General features: G+C 38.2%; 1 protein-coding gene across 1 annotated transcript in view; it reads right to left on the reverse strand.

The window, feature by feature from the left end:
* Positions 1-23,215, reverse strand: part of LOC148418624 (metabotropic glutamate receptor 4-like) — a 207,992-nt gene that overhangs the window by 82,976 nt on the left and 101,801 nt on the right. The window contains exon 3 of the mRNA XM_088423271.1: positions 16,923-17,139. Coding sequence (XP_088279397.1) covers positions 16,923-17,139 — 217 coding nt within the window. The remainder of the gene's footprint in view (positions 1-16,922; positions 17,140-23,215) is intronic.

A 23,215-nucleotide genomic window follows, 5' to 3' on the forward strand; every position in this document is an offset into this window, starting at 1 on the left:
ATCTTTTTATTAAAAAATATATATTAATAAAATATATTGACTGGATGGTTTGTCTGACTTCCGACTCTGATTAGCTCTTGATAACCGTTTGTGTTCACAGATCAATTTTTGCTAAGACTTTAAATGTTTGCCCTATATAAACATGACATTTTAGGATGTTTTCTTTGTACAAATCCATGTAGTTAAAAAAAATAAATAAAAAAGTTTACATACTTTTTCTTGCAGCTGTGAGTCATGTTATCTAATGACTCATTTCTCGTCAAATTATCTCCCATAGAATCAACGACTGAATAGAAACAAAAAAGACAAAGATGCTGGCGTAACACATCTAATAACGTACTAATAGCTTTCCTCCCGAAGTTGAAAACATCCACAGCTTGAAGCAGGTGAATTATACTTTAATGGTAATAAAGCCTCCATGTTTTTCCTCATTTGAACTCTTAATGGGCTTTTTTGGGGCTTTTTTAGTGAGCTTTTACCAAGCTCACATTTTGATGGGGTTTCCTGTGCCACACCTTTTATGTGACGTATAAAGAATAGAGAGGCAGAAACAGTCAGAAAAATCTAGATTTCTGAAACAAGAAAGCCATATACAACATTCCAGATTAATTTAAAGCCACTATAGGAGAAATAAATATACATGTATGCTCAAAAATATACCTTGACAAGCAATATGCACACCCGTCCCCCCGTTTTCCAGAGTGCTTGTCCATGTTAGGTTAACGCAGTGTTTCTCAACTATATTTTGCCAGGCCCCCCTAGAAAAGAGAACCCCCCCCCCCCCCCCCTCGATGCACAAAATATAAATAAGATTATTATTGATATTGATATAGTATACCTACACATGTATCCTTTTTAACATTAACAACAGAAAAACACAATTTCAATCAACTTTCAACAACTACTAATTATTTTTATCACTTTTATATAGGTTATAGCTTAGTCTAAAACAGAAAAAAAAGAAGCAAGTGCACCAAAGTGCCTGAAACTAAAAGAAAATAATGAAAATGATTACTTTATTGCAATCACATTCAACATGACAAAAACAAAGCCTTTGTCATGGGATCATCCGCGCCCCCCCTGGCATCACCTTGCGCCCCACTATTTGAGAAGCACTGGGTTAACGGATGACTTGAAGCTGATTTCGAGCGTCTTTGGGCAAGAAAGGTGGGCCCCACCCAGAACTGGTCGACAGCAAATCGCGGCGCCAAAATGGACAAACGACCATTCACACTAACATTCACAGCTAGAGCTCGAGATTTGAATACGCAACCTGTTGAATGTGAGGTGGATGTCCTAACCAGTAGTCGAACATATTATTTTAAAGCCTGTCATGAAATCTTTTCAATAGCCGCTGTTTTTGCATTGGAATCCACCCCCGCCTTCCCGGCTTTTCCATTTGAGATGTTTCCTTTACTGCTAATGGAATAATAGCAATCCTGTTTATATCTCACTGTGCTGCCGATTACCATATGAAAATCTTGTTTTCTGTCTTCTTTATTTCCACCTCTCTCTAAATACAACGTGGATCCACACGTGAAGGTTTCTTTGCACATTGGGGCGTCAAACAATCGCAACAGTATGTTTTTTGCCATTGCGCTTGTCCTCGCTTAAGGTTCTTCTGTGACTCAATTGCATTTATGTACCATTAGTGCAAGCACATGCTTTGGCAAATGGACAAAAGTGTGCCACAACGGTGATGGTGGATGCTGCCAAGTAATTGAATTATGAATACACCAGAGCAAAGTTGAGTTTGATGTTAAAAGGGGCCAAGGACGCCATTGTCCCTCAGGAGGCACATTAATTACCTGCTCCTCTTAATAATATTAACCTCTTGTAAAAAAAAAAAAAAAAAAAAAAAAAAAAATGAAAGGTGAAATTGAATGAAGAACTTGCTTTTTAATGCTTGTATACAAATAGCCGGGTATCTGAAGTTACCCTCCAGTTGAATGTGTAATAATCTGATCTTACCCTTCAAGTCCCAAGTTTCTTTGCCAAGCATCAAATCAAGTCAGCACTACATTTCAAGCCAGTCAAATCAAGTCATTTTGGGGGTTATGTGAGCCATAAGTCAAGTAAAACAATCTTGCAAAGTTAAAAATAGGGTCACTTTTTTCATCTGTGATATTGACAAGGATCCAATCACATTTGTAGTCATTTTATGGGAAAACTTCCAAAAGCTTCAGATGCTTTTTTTTATGCAGTTGTAATTTGCAGATGTTATGGCTTTTACAGTGGCCATATCATAGATGGTGGACGTGCTGATGTAGCAGAACAGGCTACCTAGCTCAAGATGGCGTCAGCAGTAAAATAAATAAATAAGGAAACTCACCTCTGTTATAGATGTTCGTGAGGGTTTGTGGCTCCAGCGTTTTTGTTTATGGTACAACTTCAAATGGCTGACCATAAGGTTATATATATATATATATATATATATATATATATATATATATATATATATATATATATATATATATATCGCACATAATTATCATCAGTGTTTTATGTTACGTGTTTTGTTGTATTATTGGTAATGTTTTGAAGTCATAGTTACTGTAAAGTTTTTTGTTACAGCTATAGCTTTTGTGAAAGTGCTATATAAGTAAACATATGAATTATATTGTGTTATACGCAGAATAGAATACATGGCCATGGTGACAAAACTGTAATAGCAGCACAGCTCTCAGTTCTAGGCCTTTTGCACACCACTTAGCCAAGATAAATTTTCAGTTTTCTTCATATGTACTAATTTTCAATCTCATGTCACTACAATGGTTGGTGCTAAGTGCAACAGAAAAGTGTGTAAAAATGTTTTCCACTACATATTAGTATTTAATTGTTTCATCATTATTATTTTGCAATGTGTACAATTTCCCAAGCTCATGAGCTCGCAGCACCCTACATGAACTGAGTCTTTTCAAGTATATTAAGTGAAATGGTCTACATTGGCCCTCTACACACAGTATGTAGTTTTTTTCCTCTTAAAAATCTATCCAACACAGTCATGTATTCATTCTATACATTGACTTTAACTCTTGAAGAATTATGGTCCACTCGTCATGTGCTGCATTTGATTGACCCCACCAACACACACACACACACACACACACACACACACACACGCACACACACAGTGCAAGGATAGATGGCCCAGTTTTCACCAAGGGAATCAATAACTCGTAAGTCAATATTCTAATCTAAAAGTAATCCTACGGGTGCTGTGCCACTTTAATGGCTCCAAGGGCCTACGATTCCCCAAGCAGGAAGATAAAATTGCATCTATTCTTGGCTGGAGGTCCAGATGTGTGATAATTGGCGAACAAGGTCCGTCCAGTAGGTTTAGTGTTCATCACAATAGTTAGGTGCCATAGAATGAGTACTGTCAGAAAGATGAACAAACAAGTATTCTGAGTAGTGCACAACACCAAAGCTAAATTCAAATAGTATATTATAATTTTGTATATATTAGGGCTGCACCATTTTAATCCAAATTTAATCATGATCACGATATTGGCTGCCGGAAATAATTAAGCTGGTCCTCGGCGATATTAACATTTAAAAAGCCGTACCTGTACACATAAAGCACTTTGTCATCCTTCCACCAGGGGGCAAAGACAAAGGTAAGACCTCATCAAGCTTAAGAAATAGCAAGCGAGCAAATCTTGCAGCAGCGGCGAAAAGGGCGAGAGCAAGGCTTGGTTTACGCGAGAACCATGTGGCTCCATGCATCAAATGATGTAATTTTGGCAACCACACCTCTTCGCACGGCATCATCACCAGAATTTCTTTACAGTGCGGAAAATATGACAAACTAATTGCTGGCGAAAGTTCCACGGTACTAACACTTGATTCAGCTGAAAAAGACGACCATGACCCAAATACCGTAAGCGACTCCTGGCAAGTATGCACACTGGGGAGAGATGAAGTGTCTGTTAAAAAAAACGCTTGGAAGAGGCTGAAGTTGGCTTCACGATGCGCTCCAGAGATTTCAGGTTTCAATTCCACCTAAAAAAACCTTTAGATGACAATGTTGACCACATGTTTGCATGCAGTGGGCGGGCCATGACTTTCACACGTACAACTTCTGTGATGTCAGACTCTCGAATAAATAGCCCCCATGCGCACACGTACGCATTACTGGGCTACACAGACTATTTTATATAAAAAAGGTTCAAATTGTAATCGAAGTGTATAAAAATAAGGGTTTAGAAAACAATGCTTGATATGGTTCGTATGGGTGAAAGAATATTAAAAAACACATTGCATGACAAATTCTAACGTCAGTCACACGTCGCCTGCTGAGTACACTAAACTCCCTGCGGCACTGATAGGTCAAGCAATGTAACGTGACCATTTGTAGCTAGTTTTGGCCAAGTGGGATGACTCGTGTACTTACGGATAATTCTCCTCCAAGGCAAAACAAAATAAGATCAGCAATCCTTGAACATTAACCTGTCATCTCTGCTTGCTTCCACATGCGATAACTACTGAGAAAAACAATATTTTGAAGTAACCAGAACAGGGTGCTCTAAGTCTATGTACAAATCTCAAAAAACAAAGGTGGTACTGCACTTCTGAAGGGCAGAATAATCTTAATAATCTTAATAATTCAATTTAGACATTTAAAAAAATATATAGTATATGCTTTCATAGTAATTTGTGTGTGAGGCATACATCTGTTAAGAAAATACATGTGTGTTTTTCTTTTTTTTAATACGAACTCTCACATAGTATACACCTGTCTCTATCTTTTAAAAACTGATTACATAATGATTATCCTACTGATTAATTCAGTACAGGTACTTAGATCGTTTGGGATTCTTTGTTCAATATACATTGGAATTGGTTATCAAGCGGAAGGCATGTATAATTTAGAAAAAAGTAAACATGATGCAATATCGTGTACTTTTTGTTGTTTTTTGCCTGACAAGAGGTACAAATTATTCTCTCGTTTCCGTTTATTTTCCACCTGTCACGTACTGTCTTGGAACACATTATCTGTAGCAATTCATATTGCATTCGCCGACCAAGTGGTGCAGAATCCCCCTGAGGATCCTTCAGGATCAATTAAACAACATCACGCTCCCCCTCCGCCACAATCACCCGTAACCACCCCCGCACCCTAATCTATGGCTTCTACTTCACGACTTTTTCTGCATTTGAATATTTCCTTGCATGAAAAATGAAGAGACAGGCAATTATTCTCACATAGATCACGTGAGCCGTTGAGCTTCTCCCGACGGAAGAATGCGATAACTAATGTTCCGGATCAAGGTTCACGTCGTCTTACTTGCTTAAGAAAATTGCCTAGTGCGATACATCTCCCACTAAGAGGGTCAGTCCCCTGGAATGTCGACGAGGCAGCCAGATCATCATTCAGCTCGTCAGCTTGCCCAATTAAGCCACGACGTGTAATTGTTTCAGCAAATTGCGACAGGACAAATCTGAAGGGACTCGGAGGGGTTATTTTGGTCTTGCCGTGTAATAAAGAGGTTGAGAGGGCTACAGTGTTCAGATCTCAGCCGGCTTTGCGGAAGGAAGTGGGAACGTCACGCTTGATCCTTCCCTGCGGGTGACTGCTACGACCGACGTTTAAATATCTCTGCTCTTATTGCTTTGTGGAAAGTAACGACAAGGGACATTTCCCGAGTGCCATCTTAGCTGAGAATTTACTTGAAAGTCAACTTAAACACAGAGCGGGGCAGAGGCATTGCTGGGCAAAAACTTTTACTGACTACAGTATTCCCGGGTTAGCGGGCTAATCAGTACTGAACATACAGTACACACACACACACACACACACACACACTAATATATATATATATATATATATATATATATATATATATATATATATATATATATATATAATGAAAGAAAATATTGTGTAGTGTATTATGATTTACATGTAAATCACAAATGTATGTTATCTCCAAAGGCATGAATGCACCTGTCCACAAATTGTCAATCAGACAAGCCAGCCGATGATGCTCATTCAAGCAAATACTTGTTATATGATACAGTTACTTATGTATATTTTACGCAGCCCTAGTAAGGAAGACCAATATAAAATACAGATGGTACAAAAAATGCCAGGGCCTGTAACCTAATCTATGGACGTGGCAAATTTAACAAATTATTTTAGTATCCTGGACTGATAAACAAATAATATATGCCATAAGTTTAATTTGTTTCGAGGAAAAAAAAATAATTGTTAGTGAACTGGCTAAGAAGGATCTACTTGATTTAAAGAGGGTTTTTTTTTGTTATCTAAAAATCTTTATAGCACCTTGAATAAATACACAAGCTATATGTTCAACCTTTTTTAGAATGCTCATAAGCGTGTGCACCTGTATTTGCCAGTTCAAACACTGAGATCTGAGATGAAAGAATGAACAAGACATTTGCAGTGTCATCTCTCATGCTTCATGCATTTGAAAGCAAATGCCTTATTCTGTTAAAAGGAAAAATGATCATAAAACAGGGCTAACTCCTTGCAGCTTAGTGAAATATGGTTCATAACTTCTGTGTAAATCATTTGACAAATAAAGAACATTGTTTCGTCGCATTGTTTCGGCTGTTAAATGTGACCTGCCATCACTACTTGTATTCTCTACTGGTCAGATATAACATTTAGCACCAATTGTGTTCTTCTCTTCTCTCTCAATATGCTATTCTCTTTGTATGCTTTGTTTAAACGGTTTGCCACATGCTGACGTCCATGAAATGGGAGTAAATTTGTTTTCAAGCATACAAGTAGAGGTCTCGCCTATATCCGATGTATTGCTGCAATGAGATGTCCAAGGTAGTGACCACCTGCCAGTGCCGCTTGCCACACATGGGGGACTGAAGGAGCTGGGTTAAGGGAGGAGAGGAAATGAATGTAACAACTGTGCAACATGTTTTCCTTCCCCTTGGCCAGTCATTAATACTGGGGCACGTGGCCCGGTAAAAGGAGTCTGGCGATGCCACTAAACTGGTGCTGGTTTTACACTACAGATCAGAGTGATGTCTGATACTGATTTTAATGTACTTCCGACTGTTCTCATGTTTTGAGCCCTGCAGTTTATAGTACAGTAGCTTATCTACTGTTTATATATATATATATATATATATATATATATATATATATATATATATATATATATATATATAAATTATTTGCAATGTGTTTATATGTTCATTGAAATAATAAAACCACGGGAGACAGACACTATCGAAGTATTGATTTTGAGTTTGAACTACTGTTTAAAATATTTATCAATCCATCTATTTTCTATAAATAAGTTGCTAAACATGCCGGCAAGGTGCTAAACATCCTGGCATGTTCAGTCTATTGAAGACAGAGTGTTGCTGTAAGCAGGCAATTAAAAAAAAAAAGTTTAAAATAAATTTAAAAAATAAAAATGTTCATATACCATCTTTTCTGCATATCAATGTAGTGTTACAACCTGCAGCTTAAAGTCCAGTGATGCTTATTCATGACAAAAAATGTTTTTTATGTTTTTTGTTGTTGTTTTTTTTGTTTAAAAAGTCATAGTTTCAAATTTGCTAAACTTTATTTACTTGTTTAAATCTTATTCACTTATTTGAATCTTAATCTTAGTTTATAATTTCTCCCCTCATTATGGCTTTGTAGATGAACAAAGCATGTCAAAAGCATGCTTGCAAAGATTGTCTGCTTGTGAATACAAAACTTCCAATGCGATATTACCTTTGTGAGAGCACAACTAATCACTCTTCAAGAAATTCACGGTAATGTTAATATAGTAACATGATGCAGTTGTGAAATGAGTTTGCAAACAGCTACAAGAGTAACCATGTCGACAATTGGTGAAATAAGGACAGATGACTCTCCAGCGCACTAACTACCTTGGCTAAAATAAATTCCCTTTCTTTTCTTTTGTGACGAAAAAGTGGAGACGAGCAAATTGTGAACTCAATTTCTGATTAAAAAGTAATTTTATTGTCTGTACTACCGTTGAATTTTCTTTAGATTTGTTTTTTGTTTTTTTTGTTTTCCTACTAATATGCATACCTAGCACGTTCAAACTGATACTTGTACTGGCCCTTCTCCTGGAGGAGTTTTACGATCATAAACAAGGAATTATAAATTTGAGAAAAGGACAATTGAATTGAATATGATATTTTAAGAAATGCTGCATTATAGTAGGTACAGTAGGCCTTTCTTTTTTGGGTGTGTGAGGGAGACTTTATGTATCTTAAGTACTATGGTAGTAGTGACAAGTACTCGTGTCTAATACACCTGCAATGCATGTTTTTAGAGTGTGGGAGGAAGCCAGAGTGCCCGAAGAGAACCCACTCAGGCTCGGGGTGAACATGCAAACTACACACACAGAGCCAGCTGGAATTGAACACCGGTCCACGTCCCGTGAGGCCAAAGTGATAAGCACTCCTCCATCGAGCCACCCAGGAAATGAACGTCACTATCACAAATCAGTTACCTTGGTAACTCGTTTGGTTTGGTGCAGTAAGACAGTGCTTCCTGATCGTTTTGTCTTTTTGGACTCGTTGGTCATAACACTTGTACACCTCACTCATATGGCTTGATGACAACCTCCAAAAGTAGAACGAAAAAGGACTGATTGTCTTATGAAAATCATTTCATTTAGTCTCCTTTGTTTTATTATTTAATTTTTCAGGCATTATCTTCTTAGTAACTTAATTTAAATATAAAAATAAGTGCTGCCCGATCGAAAACACATTTGTAACAAATTAAAAAATATCAACTCAAAGTACATAATAAACACGGCTGTGTTATACTGTATCACACTAAAAATGAGCTCACTTAAATAATTCTCTTTTAAACAGGCATTTAAACTTTAATTAGGAGCAAACCATTTGTCTCCCCAGGGAAACAAGTTAGAGCGTGCATACCATTTTATTGATGAGCTTATGAAATGACTGAGAATATTTACTTATCATCTTGGAAATAAAATATTTAATGTTTCTGCATTCGCCCTACAATGTGCTTGCAAAGTCTGTTTGGAAAGCACTGCAGTAAGGGAAGAAACAGGAATACATTTTAAACTGAAAATTGCTGATAGAAAATTCTTTCAAAGGTAAAGCATGTCAAACTATTAACAAGATGGCAAGCGGTATAACGACATATACCTAATATTTTAAATATTTTTTCTTTGAAAATACATCATTATTAATTCGCCGTCTCTTACAGGAAATAAACAATAGAGACGTGCAACAGTAACAGTTTGAACAGTTTGGACGATGCAATCAAAAACTGCAATGGCAGCCCAGGAGAGGCTGTTTAAATGCTGCTTGAATTTGTCTTTGTGTTTGACATATGCCATAAGCAAAATGCAATGGCAATGTCCACTAGCCAGAGTATGAGTTTCACCGAATTTTTTTGCACAGTAGTATGGACTTCAGCATAAGGCAAGTACTACCGTGATGTGTTTAATATGTGGAAAATGATTGCAACCATAGTAGCAATTATTGCAAGGATTTCAAACAATAATTGTTTTGGCTACTCGCATGGGCAAATGATCAATTCTATTTTGACAGCCACCGTGTGTTTGATTTCTGTTACAAGTAGACGTATTACAGCAAAATCTGTTCTCCCTCTGGGTCATTTGTCATCATTTCGATGAACAGCAGTCTTTTCATCGACTGCCATCAATTCCCACGCCCAAGCGGTCACTTGTCCTTTCGTTTATGACCGTACATTCCTCAGAAATAAATCACCCTAGCACCTATAATTCCATTTTTCATGGTTGATTTCATGAGTGTCAGTGAGGCATTTGCAAAATTGTTATTTGCTAGTACAACTTTTATTCTGGGGCGATTATATGATGAGCAAACATTAGCTGCATATCAATGGGCAGCTTAGTTGTTGAAGGGAGCAAATAAGTGCAGGCTTGAGACCTGCCGTGGAAGGCAATATGGAATTTATGCCTGATTATTATTTTTAATCAGTGCAGTTTAATTTAGTGCTTTTGGAGAATTTAATTAATCATTGATGGAGGTTCTTGAGAAAATACTGTTGTCTTTAATGTCGTGAAAATAAATAATCTAAGACAAAATACTTTACCTTTTCTTTACTTTTTTTTTCTTTTTTAATTTATTCTCAGACACTGGCTTCTCAGGTGCAATGTAGTGCTGTTGACTCCCGCTATTCATTTTGCATTCTCTGCATATATCAACTTAGTCACCCAAATTGTGGAGCCAATGCTTGTAATACTGCCCATCAAATGAGGATGGCGGTGACTCCATTAGCAGCCTTTCTCATGTGGCTGTCAGGCAGACCGTTGGTTTGCTGGGGAAATCTTGTTAGAGGTCTTATTGACACTGTTTCATTAAGTTGATTAATGACATCTATTGGGGGAAATGTTCTAAAGTAATCAACATCTCTCAGAGCCTTGTCCTCAGTTGAAGTAGGGACTCAGTCTCATACAATTTCACTAGAATTAGTAATTCCCGTTTATTACAAAGTAGATAAGACATCTGAACTTCCAACATCTTTTTATAATGGTTTTTTTTTTCCTCTACCGCTCTAACATAGCCTTGCACCATATTTTTTGCAGCTTATCGCGATTCAATCATGCAGTCTATTTCCGAACTTAAACCCATACTTAGGGCTCACCATATTAAAAGACATATTAAATCAAATATTAATTACACATTAAAAGACACGGGGGGACATGACATGGTGGTGGGGTGGTCATCTCTCAGCTGAGAGACTGTGGGTTCGATTCCCAACCATTAAGACCATGTCGAAATGTTCTTGACCAAGATACTGAACCCCCAGTTTCCCCTGTTGCTGCGTCATCAGAAGGTAAATGACCAGTTAGTGTAAAGCGCTTTGAGTACCCACGGTAGAAAAGCGCGATATAAGTGAATGTACAGTCCGTTACACATGCTCAAATATACGATCGGCAGTCAAAGCTAGCATACATAATGTTCTCTGAATTGCATACATGCTGCACATAATGAGTAATATTCTATGATTGGTTTATCGCTGACAGCGTAAATACTGCAGATACCCTCTCAACACAACTTCTACCTTTCTAAACTGTGTTAAATGAATAAACAGCAAAATAAGCTTTTTCCCCCTCTTTAACAAAAGACAGGCTCCAGCACGCCTACGACTCTCGCGAGGATAGGTGGTTAAATAATGGATGGATGAAATAACATGTTTCGGGTAGTGTTGTGCACTCTAAAATAGTTTGGTCAAAAATAATTTGGACTTGGATCAATGTGCCTGAACCTACTTGTTTTTTTTTTTCTTCTTTTTTTGTATAAAGCAAAGTTTTGACCCATGTAGTGGATCATTTCATATTTTACCCAAAGTGGGTTATTTTTGGTTAATTGTTTAAAGAGTGTTACATATAATCTAAGATGAAGTAGACCCAAACATGTTTGCGACCATCCTTGTATAATTCGAAACCATCCAAATTGAATAGTGTGTTCACCACAACAGATTGTGCGCGCTGTCGGGTGGGCTCGGCGCGTTACGTGAACTATTCAGGTTGGGGTTTTTTTTTTCTTTTTTTAACTGGAATTCCAAATAGCGAGCGCCAAACTCACATCACAAACTTGAGGTTTGTGTTTATTCTGGTACAGGGCGGGTGTGGTTGGCCAGTTTGTTTCGGAAAAGGCAAATCCTATACCAGAGGACATAGAGGTAGTGTGACTCTGGTCTGTCTTCCTAGGCCACAGACCTTTTTGTTCTTCTTGTCTCTTCTTGCTGAGTAATTGTCTCCAAATTTGGACAGGGTTTTCTATCTAGTCTGTCTCCAGGCTTGTGCTTGTCATTTATTCGGGTCAATGTTCAAGGCTTATATATTCCTCTTGCACATTTCTTTGGATCCGAGATATGGTCTCTGTTTTGGGTGTTTTCCCCTCACAATTTCACTATGAACGGTTCTTGGGGATTTTAGGATACGTCAGAGGCAGTGCATGTGTGAGTTACAGGAGCTTGCTCGTAACACAGCATTGTGTGCTCAGTCAGCTTGCTATTGTTCTTAAGGTCTTTGTCAATCTTGTCATGGAGGTAACTGCCTTAATGATTCACTTGTTGAGTTCTGTGTCAAATAAGAGAGTGTCCAATAGTTGAGACAACATAAACATTAACACACACATAAACGCCATGTTTTTTATGATTTAGCTCATCAGTAGTGCATGTGAGTTGAATGATTCTGCCCATCCTTGATGTAGCACACATGGGAAAAATGCTGTAAATTCTAAAGCCTTTGCTTTCTGTAGTCTAGAATAAACTAGCACTGACTTTGCAGTCGTGCACTGAAATAAAATGACTCAAGGAAGTAAATGCAGAGCGGGAGGAAATTTCTTTGTCAGGTGTTTGCCTTCTCATGCCTGGCTCCAAGACATATCTTGGATAAGGAATGCCCATTAAGTGATAGAACATGGTAATTTTCTGGGAATTTTACCAACATTTATGCAGATATTCCATTTTGTCACAATGCGTGAATGTCACCAATTGCATCACACAATGTTTTTAAGAAATACATGTCATCGAACCTTTTTTTCCGCAATGTCATCATTTGCATCACAAGGTGAAATTTCACCTTTATATTGAATGTCATTTATGAATATGAAATCTTTGTCAGATTGAGTATTCTCTGGGAAACTCTCCTGTTTCATCTGCTCTTCTGGAATCCAGATACTGTTAATCTTCAAACTTGCATTGTTTTTTTAGTAAATAACCAGTCTCAACCCCGAACTTCCTTAAAGTGCTCTTGGGTCTCATCACACACCGTGACACATTACATTACATTACATATTACACTTCATTTGCATTTTTACTACAGCTGCTTTTTAATTATCGTGAGAAATCATTAACGTGATCAGTTTCTTCACATAAGGTGCATAAAGTATCTATCTATCTATCTATCTATCTATCTATCTATCTATCTATCTATCTATCTATCTATCTATCTATCTATCTATCTATCTATCTATCTATCTATCTATCTATCTATCTATCTATCTAGCCCTTCGTATTACTTAGTTGTTGCTGTACTGTACTGCGGTGAAGATCAAAGTACAGCAGCCTGATTTTGCCATAGTCTGCCATAGTTCCAGAATAATCTGTAAACAACCTAGCGGAGTCTGTGATGCTGGCAATCCTGTCTCCAAACAACATCTTCTGTCTCCAAACTGTTCTGCAAAGAGCCCAAAATGGTCAATAGGTATCCTGACATAGTATAATCCAAACCCAACTCTTAACAGACGAGGTAATCAAAATCACGGTTGTATCTGCAAATATCTAACTCTGAAAACATTCCTTTATAGTGTGTTTTTGTCCTAGCACAGTTTCTTAAGGTAAAACAAATCTTTACAAGCAACGTTTTCTCTCAATTTGGACAGCAGACACTTCCAATTAGGTGATGTTTTCTAATGTGTGTGTGCTTTTACTGAAGTAATTTCACTTTATCACAGCGAGAGGATGGCATCTTGGGTCAGATCATGATAGATACCAATCTGCTGGAAATATACCAGGAAAGAGAGTGTTCAAGGCCACTGTGTTTACCAGGCATGATGGATTGAAAAGCAGAAATCACCCCCTCCATTCACTTGGTCTTTATATTTCTTCTCATATTCAACACCTAACTCACTTTGTTCTCGCTGTTATTGCGCGTTCTCTTAAGGGAGGCAAGCGAGACTATCAATTCACAGCAGGTCACTGCAGGGTCGTTGCTGAAGCAGCTGACTCAAATAATTTACTGGACTGCTTTCCGTAAATATTAAGCCTCAAACAATAGAACAAAGTGAATCAAGCGGGCAAGTGTGCTCGTGGAATTATACAAAGTGAAATATCAGCTTAAATTTGTTCCGCAGTCTTCACACTGCAAGTCTTTAATGAAGACTCGTCTTCACTGGGAGGAAATATTGACTGCCAATGAGCGCTGATTCATTACTCATATTTAATACAGTTTGCACAAAATGGCAAGCAGAGTGATGGGCGGGAATTAAAGCTTGCATAGTACAGTGACACACATGTGCTGGAAGCGCTGCGTGGTGACTCCACTGGAGCCGCAGAAGCGAGCGCTGCAGAAGAGGTTGTGGCTTTGCCAATTCGGTATCGCGCTGCCGTTGTGGTGCCAAGAGCGGTTTCATGGTGCAGTCAGACGCCCACCCTCTTGGAGCAGGTCTAAAGCCTAGAGAACGTATGTTCTTCAGCATTCTGTTACTCTTTTTGCCAAGCCACACACAAATAAACCTCTCTAACATTGATGGGCTTTTTGCATGTTGGGCCTGCGTGGGCAGTGATGGGGAAGTTACTTGTAACATTTGTCACATGTCATCTCTGGGCACATTTGATCAATGTATACAGTAAGTCCCCATGTTTTTTTTTCCCCGCAAATTATCAACCAGTGTAATGTGTTGGAAATGTAATATGCTCAAAATGCTCAAATATAATATAATATACTTTACGTAATATGCTCAAAAATCTTGCCAGTTTTTTGGGAGCGTGTTGTGGTTTCCCGAGAAGTGGTTGTTTTGCTTATCTAAAAAAAAAAAAAGAAATTTAAAATCACGTCGCATTATGGCCAAAGATCAATTTCTGGTTGGGTTTTGCACATTTTAGTGCTGTAAATAGTAAAAGGCTGAATGTGAAAGAAGGTGTCGGTCATGTACCAAAGGGGGTTGCCAAAAGGCAAGAGACTGTAGAAGAAGAAATGGATGGAGCAAAAAAAGACATAGAAGAGAAAGTTCTCATAAGTAATGTGAGACCATCTCCTCAGCTAGCTTGCTAGTTTAGCATGTGGCATTCACTGGTAACAGCATGGATTCACTATTCACAGCAATGTTTCCTAACACAGGTAGCTATGTGAGCACAATGCGTAAAGTACATAGAATCCATAAATAAATTCCAAGATGAAAACCTAATCCTTTTCATAAACTTGTCAATAAAGTAATATATATGCAATACAACTTGTTTTCTCAGGGAAACAATAATCTGTGGAGTACGTGTCGGTCACCGCAAATGTATAATTCTGGTGGTTATTATTATTATTATTATTATTATTATTATTATTATTAGTTTGGTTCCTAATAATGAAAAACTGATGATTTAAAGGAGGATAAATATTCAAAAGATTTTTGTGGTAAATATTATATATAGTAGATTAGAAAGACATAGTGTTGTTTATTTATTGATTTATTGATTGATTGATTGATTGATTGATTGATTTATATGTGTATTTTTTCTAAGCAGCATTATTTATGCAGCATTATTCATTTTTATGTTTAATTTGAGTTAAAAAGAAAGCAATATCTAAAAAATTAACTCAAATTAACGAGACCAAATAAAACTATTTTCTCGTAATATATGTCTTATGCCCTTTATGAGCCCTGTAGCATAGAATACAGGGCAAAAGCTTGAAATCTTGATGACCAGGATGAGGTTTGTCTCTGACAGTTCCTCATTCTGCTCCTGTAGCAAGAGCTGACAATGTCCTCCAAGATAGGCAGAGATAATCCATGTTTTTTTTTTTTGTTTTTTTTTTTTTTAGCAGTGCTGATCACCCTCTGGATCAAGTTCCTGTTGGCTGCAGTGCACCCTGTGTACCACACCGTGATGCAATATGCAAGGACACTCTCAACGGTGGTACAGTAGAAGGTCACCAGCAACTGATACTCATGTTTTTTCCTATGCAACCATGAGAAGTGGTGTCACTGGTGGGATTTCTTCAGCATCACCATGGTGTTGATGGACCAGGAGAGGCCATCAATATGGACTTTGATTCTGAAGCACGCGCACTGCGGTGTCTCAGGGAGAGAATACACCAACACCGGATGGGGCCACTGTGTGTTTAACCAGTTGTTGAGCCAAAAAGTGAACACCTGCCAACAATTAATTCCGGCTGTGATGAAAGGACACCATCGTCACTAAAGTCAACAAGGAAAATAGAGGGGCATACTCCTTTATGGTTTCTAAACCCTAACACAAATGCACTCTTACCAGTCAGGTAGAAAATCGTCCTGGGCAGCATCAAGTCCAGCAATCCAGGTACACCATCAACAACAACATGATACAATCAATTGTTCTTTCCACGTGCGCTTTGAATTACATTAGGAAGAGTAATTTTATAAATCACCGCATTACAGCAAGAGCAGCAGTGACTGTAAAGGTGTTACTGTTTTACACCAAACAATGGTGCTGGGTGAGCAACTTACACATCTTCAAGGCAGCATTTTTTTGTTCCTCGCCCAACAAACATAATAAAGAGTCCAGTTTTACAGGAGGATGTGTTTTTCAAAAAGACAGGGCTAATCAATACACTAGTGGATTCCATGCCTCATTCCTAGACACAACCCAGTTTGCCAGAAAAAAAAGAGAGAAAGCACACACACACACCCACACACACATAGCAGAGTGCCAGGACAATGAAGTAGTGGTTAAGCTGCCTCACAGTTCTGCGGGCAATGTTTCAAAACTCAGCTCTACTCTTCCTGTATGGATTTTACATGCACTCACGTGCTTGGGTGGGTTTTTTTTTTTTTTTACAGTATGGTGCTCTAGCATGCTTCTATGTTCCAAAAATGTGCATTTTATCTTCAACGAAGACTCTAAATTGTCCATATTGACTGCGAAAATGAATGGAAAAGTCATTTGTCTACATTTCTGGTGACTGGCTGATGTATCTCATTTCTCTTGCCAAAAGTCAGCTTTTCATACAGCCTTAATGGTAATTTTAAAAGCACAGGAAAGTCTTGCAGTGATTCAATCAATGTACTTTCAACGTTTTACTTGTTCTGGAACTAATTAATTTGTGCCCGGGCACTTTTCTGCAGCACAGTACAATATGTCCACTCGGGTGAATTGATGAAGAAGAAAATTTGCGCCGCTATAACTACCTCCACACCCACCAAGCCACCCCCTCATCCCCCTTCGCACATTCGCTCAACTCACTCACCGTCCTCCCGAGACTTCTGGATAAATGCCTCAACTCCGCTCTCGCCGTAGTTGCCCTCGGAAGCCACGGTGGAGACGTAGTTCCAGCTCATGGCTTTGACAATGTCCACCATGGCCTGCGCTTGATATGTGTCCGGCGGCACCACACGGGAGAAGAAGTCATAGCGGGTGTTGTCACTCAGTTCCGGAGCCGTGGAGGCGTAGCTCACCTGCGGGATCTGGACAGAGAGGCAACATTGACGTCATTCTCTTCGGAAATCATTTCCGGCTGCTTGAAGACTCTGGACAGTCTTAGATATTTTCCAGAAATGTCCAGTATATATTAGGTGAAATTCATTGTCTTCGACAGTTGTAAAAGTATGTGCACGTGAATACTGTAATTATGTATGGGCAGGTCCGATGAAGTTTGTCAACTGTTTCTTCTTCATGTTTACAAATACAAAAATCTGTGATTGGTTTGCAACCAGTCCAGCTGTCCCCTCCTCCCTACTGCCCAAAGACGGCTGGGATAGGCTCCAGCAAGCCAATGACCCTAGTGAGGTTAGGTGCAGTATAGAAAATGGATGGATGGACAGTTACAAAAATATGTTAGGTCTTGATTGTACTTTCATGGAATGGGTCTTTCTCATGCGAACGTGTTCTCAAAATTTCCTGTCAGTTTGGTTATGCTCAGGACCTCTAAAATACATTATCACCAGGAGATTGGTGTTGATGAATGAAAATTATTGAGGAAATGAGTGAAATGATGGGGAAGATGTTTTCTTCTTTTTAGATGGCATTCGATTTAAAATAAATTGAAGACTGCACTTTCAGTATTTGGTTTTGGTTTGATATTTGGATATTTGGTTTGATATTTACATGATAGCAAAGAGCTGACGAGTGCACCTGGCAACTATTTCTCATCAGCTACAGTATGTTACTCGGTGTAAGCTCTTCAACGGGTACAGTCTGAGCTCAAAAGAACACTGTTTTTATGTAGCAGGCACACTCAAAACCTGTCAAGGTGATTCATGGTTTGCTGATAGAAATGCACAAATTGCATATTGTTTAATATTGCAACATGTCACTCATTACATTTCATCTGTTTTCTCTGCTTGCAGCAGGTAGGAAATACATTATCCTTGTTAAACAAAATAAGGCTGTAAGTTTGTATAGGTACTGCCAATTTTAGTATGCATTACATATGTGCGCAGATTGTTTTAAATTGAAGATTATTTGGTTAATCTTCTTCATCTTTAATCCACAAATTGTTAGGTTCATGAAATTGAAGTGTTCCAGTATAAAATAAAATAAATGAAATGGCCTTTGCTTTGACAAAAATACAGATTTGTGATAGATTTTTTTTTTTTTTAAACTGTGATGTTAATTGAAAATATTACAATTTTCTATTTGGTATTTAGAAGATAATGGTTAATTGTTCCATTTACAAAAACGTAACACCTAATGGTCTTGAATGTTGACAGAGAAAAAGAATATTATATAGTATTTGCTGCAGTATGCGTACAAAAAAAAGTGTTTGAAGAGGTACATAAGCTTCATTGAAAATGTTCAACTGGCAACTCTAAATGGACTAACCCAGGGGTCAGCAACCTGCAACTCCAGAGCTGCATGTGGCTCTTTCACCCTTATGTTGTTTTTCTCCGTGCTTTGGGAAAATATAGAATGCTTTCAGACTGACTACGTGGACGCCGTAACAAGCGACACATTTGAATTGCAGTCAACAACGTTTGAGTGAATGGGTGATAGGGCGAAATCTATGGGACGTGATTTGTGGGACGGGGCACGAAACATGACGCTAGACAGCCAATCAGTTTTGGGGAAGGTAAAAACTAGGAAGTGGAAATATAGCACACATTTTTAGAGTAAAATATAACTGAACAGTAAGGACTCAAGTGCCTGAAAAATTCTGGGCACAAAATAAATGTCATCTTAATGCCCATTGCGTGTGAGCAAGGTAGGACTCAAACGTTGGGTCAGCCTGCTTGTTCTTTTCTTGAAACCAAGAAGGTAACAACCTTGGTTAACATGAACACCGCGAAGCACACAATGACGAACGAAATACAGCGCAGACTTCCATCTTAAAATCAGATAATACATGTAAGTAAACAATATGAACTTGAGCACTTCAAAAATCCACAGATTAAATTTAATCTTACTGCCCGTTTGTGTTCAAAAATGGATTCAAAAGTTGGTTCTGCCAGCTTGCTTCTTTCAATGATTACAATATGGTATCACTACCTTGGTTAACAAAAGTTGCTGTAAGCAACTCCTCTGGCTGCTAACACCCAACTGATTTGATCCGCTTCCACCCTCCCTTTCGCCCCGTTACCATAACTTACATATCTTACGAACACACACACACACACACACACACACATATATATATATATATATATATATATATTAGTCTTCATTTGAGATGTAAGAAAGTGTTTGCAGTTCCCAATGTTGTCTTATCCCTGAAAACCATACTTGGAATGCCGACCCCTTGACTAACCATTCTGTATGTCTTTGTTTAAACTTTGTTTAAAAAAAATGTCAAAATAAAACTTTCACTGAATTAAAAAAGAGTTTTACATAGAATGTCTCTGTTTTTAAATAAAAGAAAGATACCCTTAAGCTTTGAAGGAGATGCCAGCCCTTCCAGAAAATATGAACGTTTGATGTATTTTGCAGTCAATGGCACGAAAGAGTAAGCAAAACCATGTAAGGTTACATATACATATGAGGTTATATCTAATATGTATACATATATGTGATGTTGCAATTATTTCCCTTAATGTGAAATGCTTAATGGTACCTAAAGCGTGTGTTCATGAATTTACGTAGACCATGGGCATGTAGAGCAAATTTGTACATTCATGGTATGTTCTATTGGAGATAGTGGACATACTGTAGAAGTGTGTCATTGAAGTCTTTTTGATGGTTCTGACCCTAATTGAAGTTCTCTTTATTTTCTTGTAGAAATGGGTCCTTGAGACAGTATTTTTTTATTATTTGTCCTTTTCTGATAGATGTCCACCCAATTGCATTTGAGTTTATTTTTTTGCAAATATCTCTCTGAATCTGTATCTGCTACTTGCTGTGCTTCATACTGCCAGATCTAAAAATCTCTGTTGTTTCCCATTTGGATCCTGCTCCAAAGTTTCACTAACATCTTTCATCCCAAAAGTTAAGTCCAGAAAACTTCATCCCTCCGGTTTGTTAGTGTACCTGTCGTTGGCAGGCGATGTGTGTTTGTGTCGTGTGCAGCCATATGCTTTCGACAGCACACAGCTCAGTGAAGAGGCTCGATATGAAGTGTCTTTACAAAACTGTTTTTTTTTTTTGGAGGGGGGGGGGTTGCGGGGGGGCAGTAGCTACGCGGTTTACAAACGGGCTGTGTGTAAGTGCCAAATGATCAATAGAGGAATCCCGCTCTTCCCCACAAATGCTCATAGTTCGGTATCATGCGGTAATTGTAGTCGAGTGAAAGAAGCAGTACTATGATTGTGTGCATTTTTTTTTAATAATTCCAAATAAGTGCACCAGCGAAGTTAAAGAGTGAAAAAGTGGCATTCGTAAAATAGGAACTAGAACACAAATAATAAAATGAAATAATAAAATATAGTGATTTTGAGACTTGCTGAAAGTTGATTGTGTACATGTTCACAAAAAAAAAATCAGGTTGGTAGGTGGTGGATGGGTGGATGGATGTGTCTCTATCCATCCATCCACCACAACAGAAATTCACGGCAACCTTGTTATCAAGCTCTCAAAATTGCAAAGAAAAACTCAAAACCCACAACAAATAATACACGAATCGTTAACAATGAGCCAGACTATAAAGACATGAAAACAAAACCCGCAGATGTTCAAGGGGAACAAAACAATCATGTTGAAACTAAACAAACACTAAAAGTAAAAATTGGACTTTTCTACCAAAACGGACTTTTATTTTATGGTTTTCAAAATGAAGAAGATTATGACAGATGCTATAAGTATCCGTCATATAAATGCAGTTTGAACGTTAGAATTTTTGAGAATCCAAACATTTCTGTTGGAACTCATAGTTTATTGGTATTGCGAGTACCGGGGAACCAAGACTTTTCAGAGGTAAAATGAGCATTGAACATATGTATAACCTTAATGATTCTGGCAGTGCTTTACAATGTGACCCCATCCCTTTATTGACTTCAGCACATGAGTCATGCTTCCCCCAATTGAAGGTGAACATCACCTGTGAGCCGACCATTATTCATCCCTGTGGTAAAATAGTGTCATAGACACAAGTGAACAGCAGGCAGGTACAACGACATGGCATTGTTATGCTAATAACTTCCCACCTGTGCTTTTTTTTTTCCTTTCCTCCTGTCTTCGCTAATCCCTCCGCGAAAACATCTCTATTGTTCACTCCACCGCCTGATGCAAATTGAACAATTACACGTTGTCATCATTGAAGGTTAATTCCAGTCGATGTGGAGTTTTAATGCTGCGTGGTGAAGAGTTGTTTAGGATTAAGTTTTTTGCCAGAACGCTTTGTCATTACATTTTATCTGGTCTGTGGCGGCATCCCAAATAAGCCAAAGAAAAAGCAAAACACGTATTTTTCTTGCAGAAAATATGGCTACATTGACTTTTCTGTGGCGAGATCACAAAGAAGCCCAAGAAAAAGCATAACACTTAAATTACATACAGTTCTATCCTTATTGTCACACTTTATCTCTGTATTTCCTCTAGGGTGCATTACGAAAAAATGTCAAAAAATAAATAAATACACATGTGCGCGTTACCATTTATCTAAGATTATATTATTCTCAGAGGTGGGCATTTTAAATTTTTTTGCTGGTGTGTCATTTACAATCCGTCAGTACCCTGTCATTGTCCGTCTGATGCTCTGTCAAAAAAATATACAGCAATCAATAAAAAGAAGCAAACTCCAATATGCCAAAAACCCAATCGATACCATCTTGACTTTATTGCATTATTGTCACAAGTCTGCAGCAAACGTGTTTTGAATCAGATCCAGTTCTGTTTAAATACATGTCCCAGGAAGTGGCTTACATATGAACCAAACACATGCAAAAGCGGGCATAGACATTGACGTTGATCATACTTCCCTTAGCTCAGAAGTCATTGATCCCAACGCCATTCATAGTCAGGGTGCCATTAAACAAAATTCACTTCATCAAAGCATAAGTCACCTGCCACATATACAACAACCAAGTTCAAGTCAAAAGCAAGGTTTTGCTGAGTTTAATTTGTTAGATATAATACCAGCTCTCTGTAATTTCTGTAATTCCAGGCTTTTCTTGGCTGTCACTCATCCTCTGTATGTGAGGGCATCACAAAAGCCAAAGGCACCGAATACCGCTTTTGATGTGATGCTGCTTCTGCCTCTCGGGGCTATTTAAAGGACACGCGAGAGGCGCTTCAAAGAACAAGCAGGCCTCTCGGATACTCAAAGGGGCCACCGGGGAGACTACGGAGCAAATGAAGAGCTCAGGTGCGAGTGGAGTGTTTTAAGCTTGTTGCCGGACAGATTTTAATGGTGAGTAAAATATTTTGATGGTTTTTACACATGAAGGACAGTTGTCAAGTCTTAAACTGGACTGCTTGTGTAAGTTCAACCTTGAGTATCAAGTCATATACCGCATTCTCATTGCAACAAGTGGTAAACCAAGTAATGCTATTGCAATAAAAGCTTCGATTTAAATGCTTGTAAAACACACCTTGTGGACTGCTTAACACTTTAAAAAGCTAAAGGTTACACTCTGAAATCTTCAGTCACAAGACGTTGGTTTGTTATTGAATCCAAGAATTGAAGTCTGTAGGTTCACATGTGTTTTCTAATCGGACACCTGTGCTATGGAATGTTCTACCAACTGAAGTTCAAGCAGCTACCTTGGTCGAAATGAGAGCGTTCGCAGCTAGGCCACACCCTCATAAGCACTTCTGTGAAGATTGACCGATCGGGCCTGATTGTGAGAAGGAACTTACCCGAAGGTATCTTCCATCATCATGTCATCTTTACAATGGATATTTACTGCTCAATACGGCACTATGGGCATCTATTGCAACCTGTTGAGCCTGAAAGCAGTTTTGGCTTTTTTCCTTACCCTTCTGCGAGTGTGATGACATTGTGAATTTGTGATGTTCTCTCTGTGATTTTTCTTACACATACAAATAAATTTGACTCGTCTTGACAAATTACATGTAAGCATGGTCTCACAGCCCTTACCTAAGAGCAAATCCGATAAAGCATAACATAATACCGGTCACTGGAATCACTGCAATAATTCGAAAAGTACTGTA

This window comes from Hippichthys cyanospilos, chromosome 9 (assembly GCF_059441005.1).
Source record: "Hippichthys cyanospilos isolate Australia breed blue-spotted pipefish chromosome 9, RoL_Hcya_1.0, whole genome shotgun sequence".
Taxonomy (NCBI): Eukaryota; Metazoa; Chordata; class Actinopteri; order Syngnathiformes; family Syngnathidae; genus Hippichthys; species Hippichthys cyanospilos.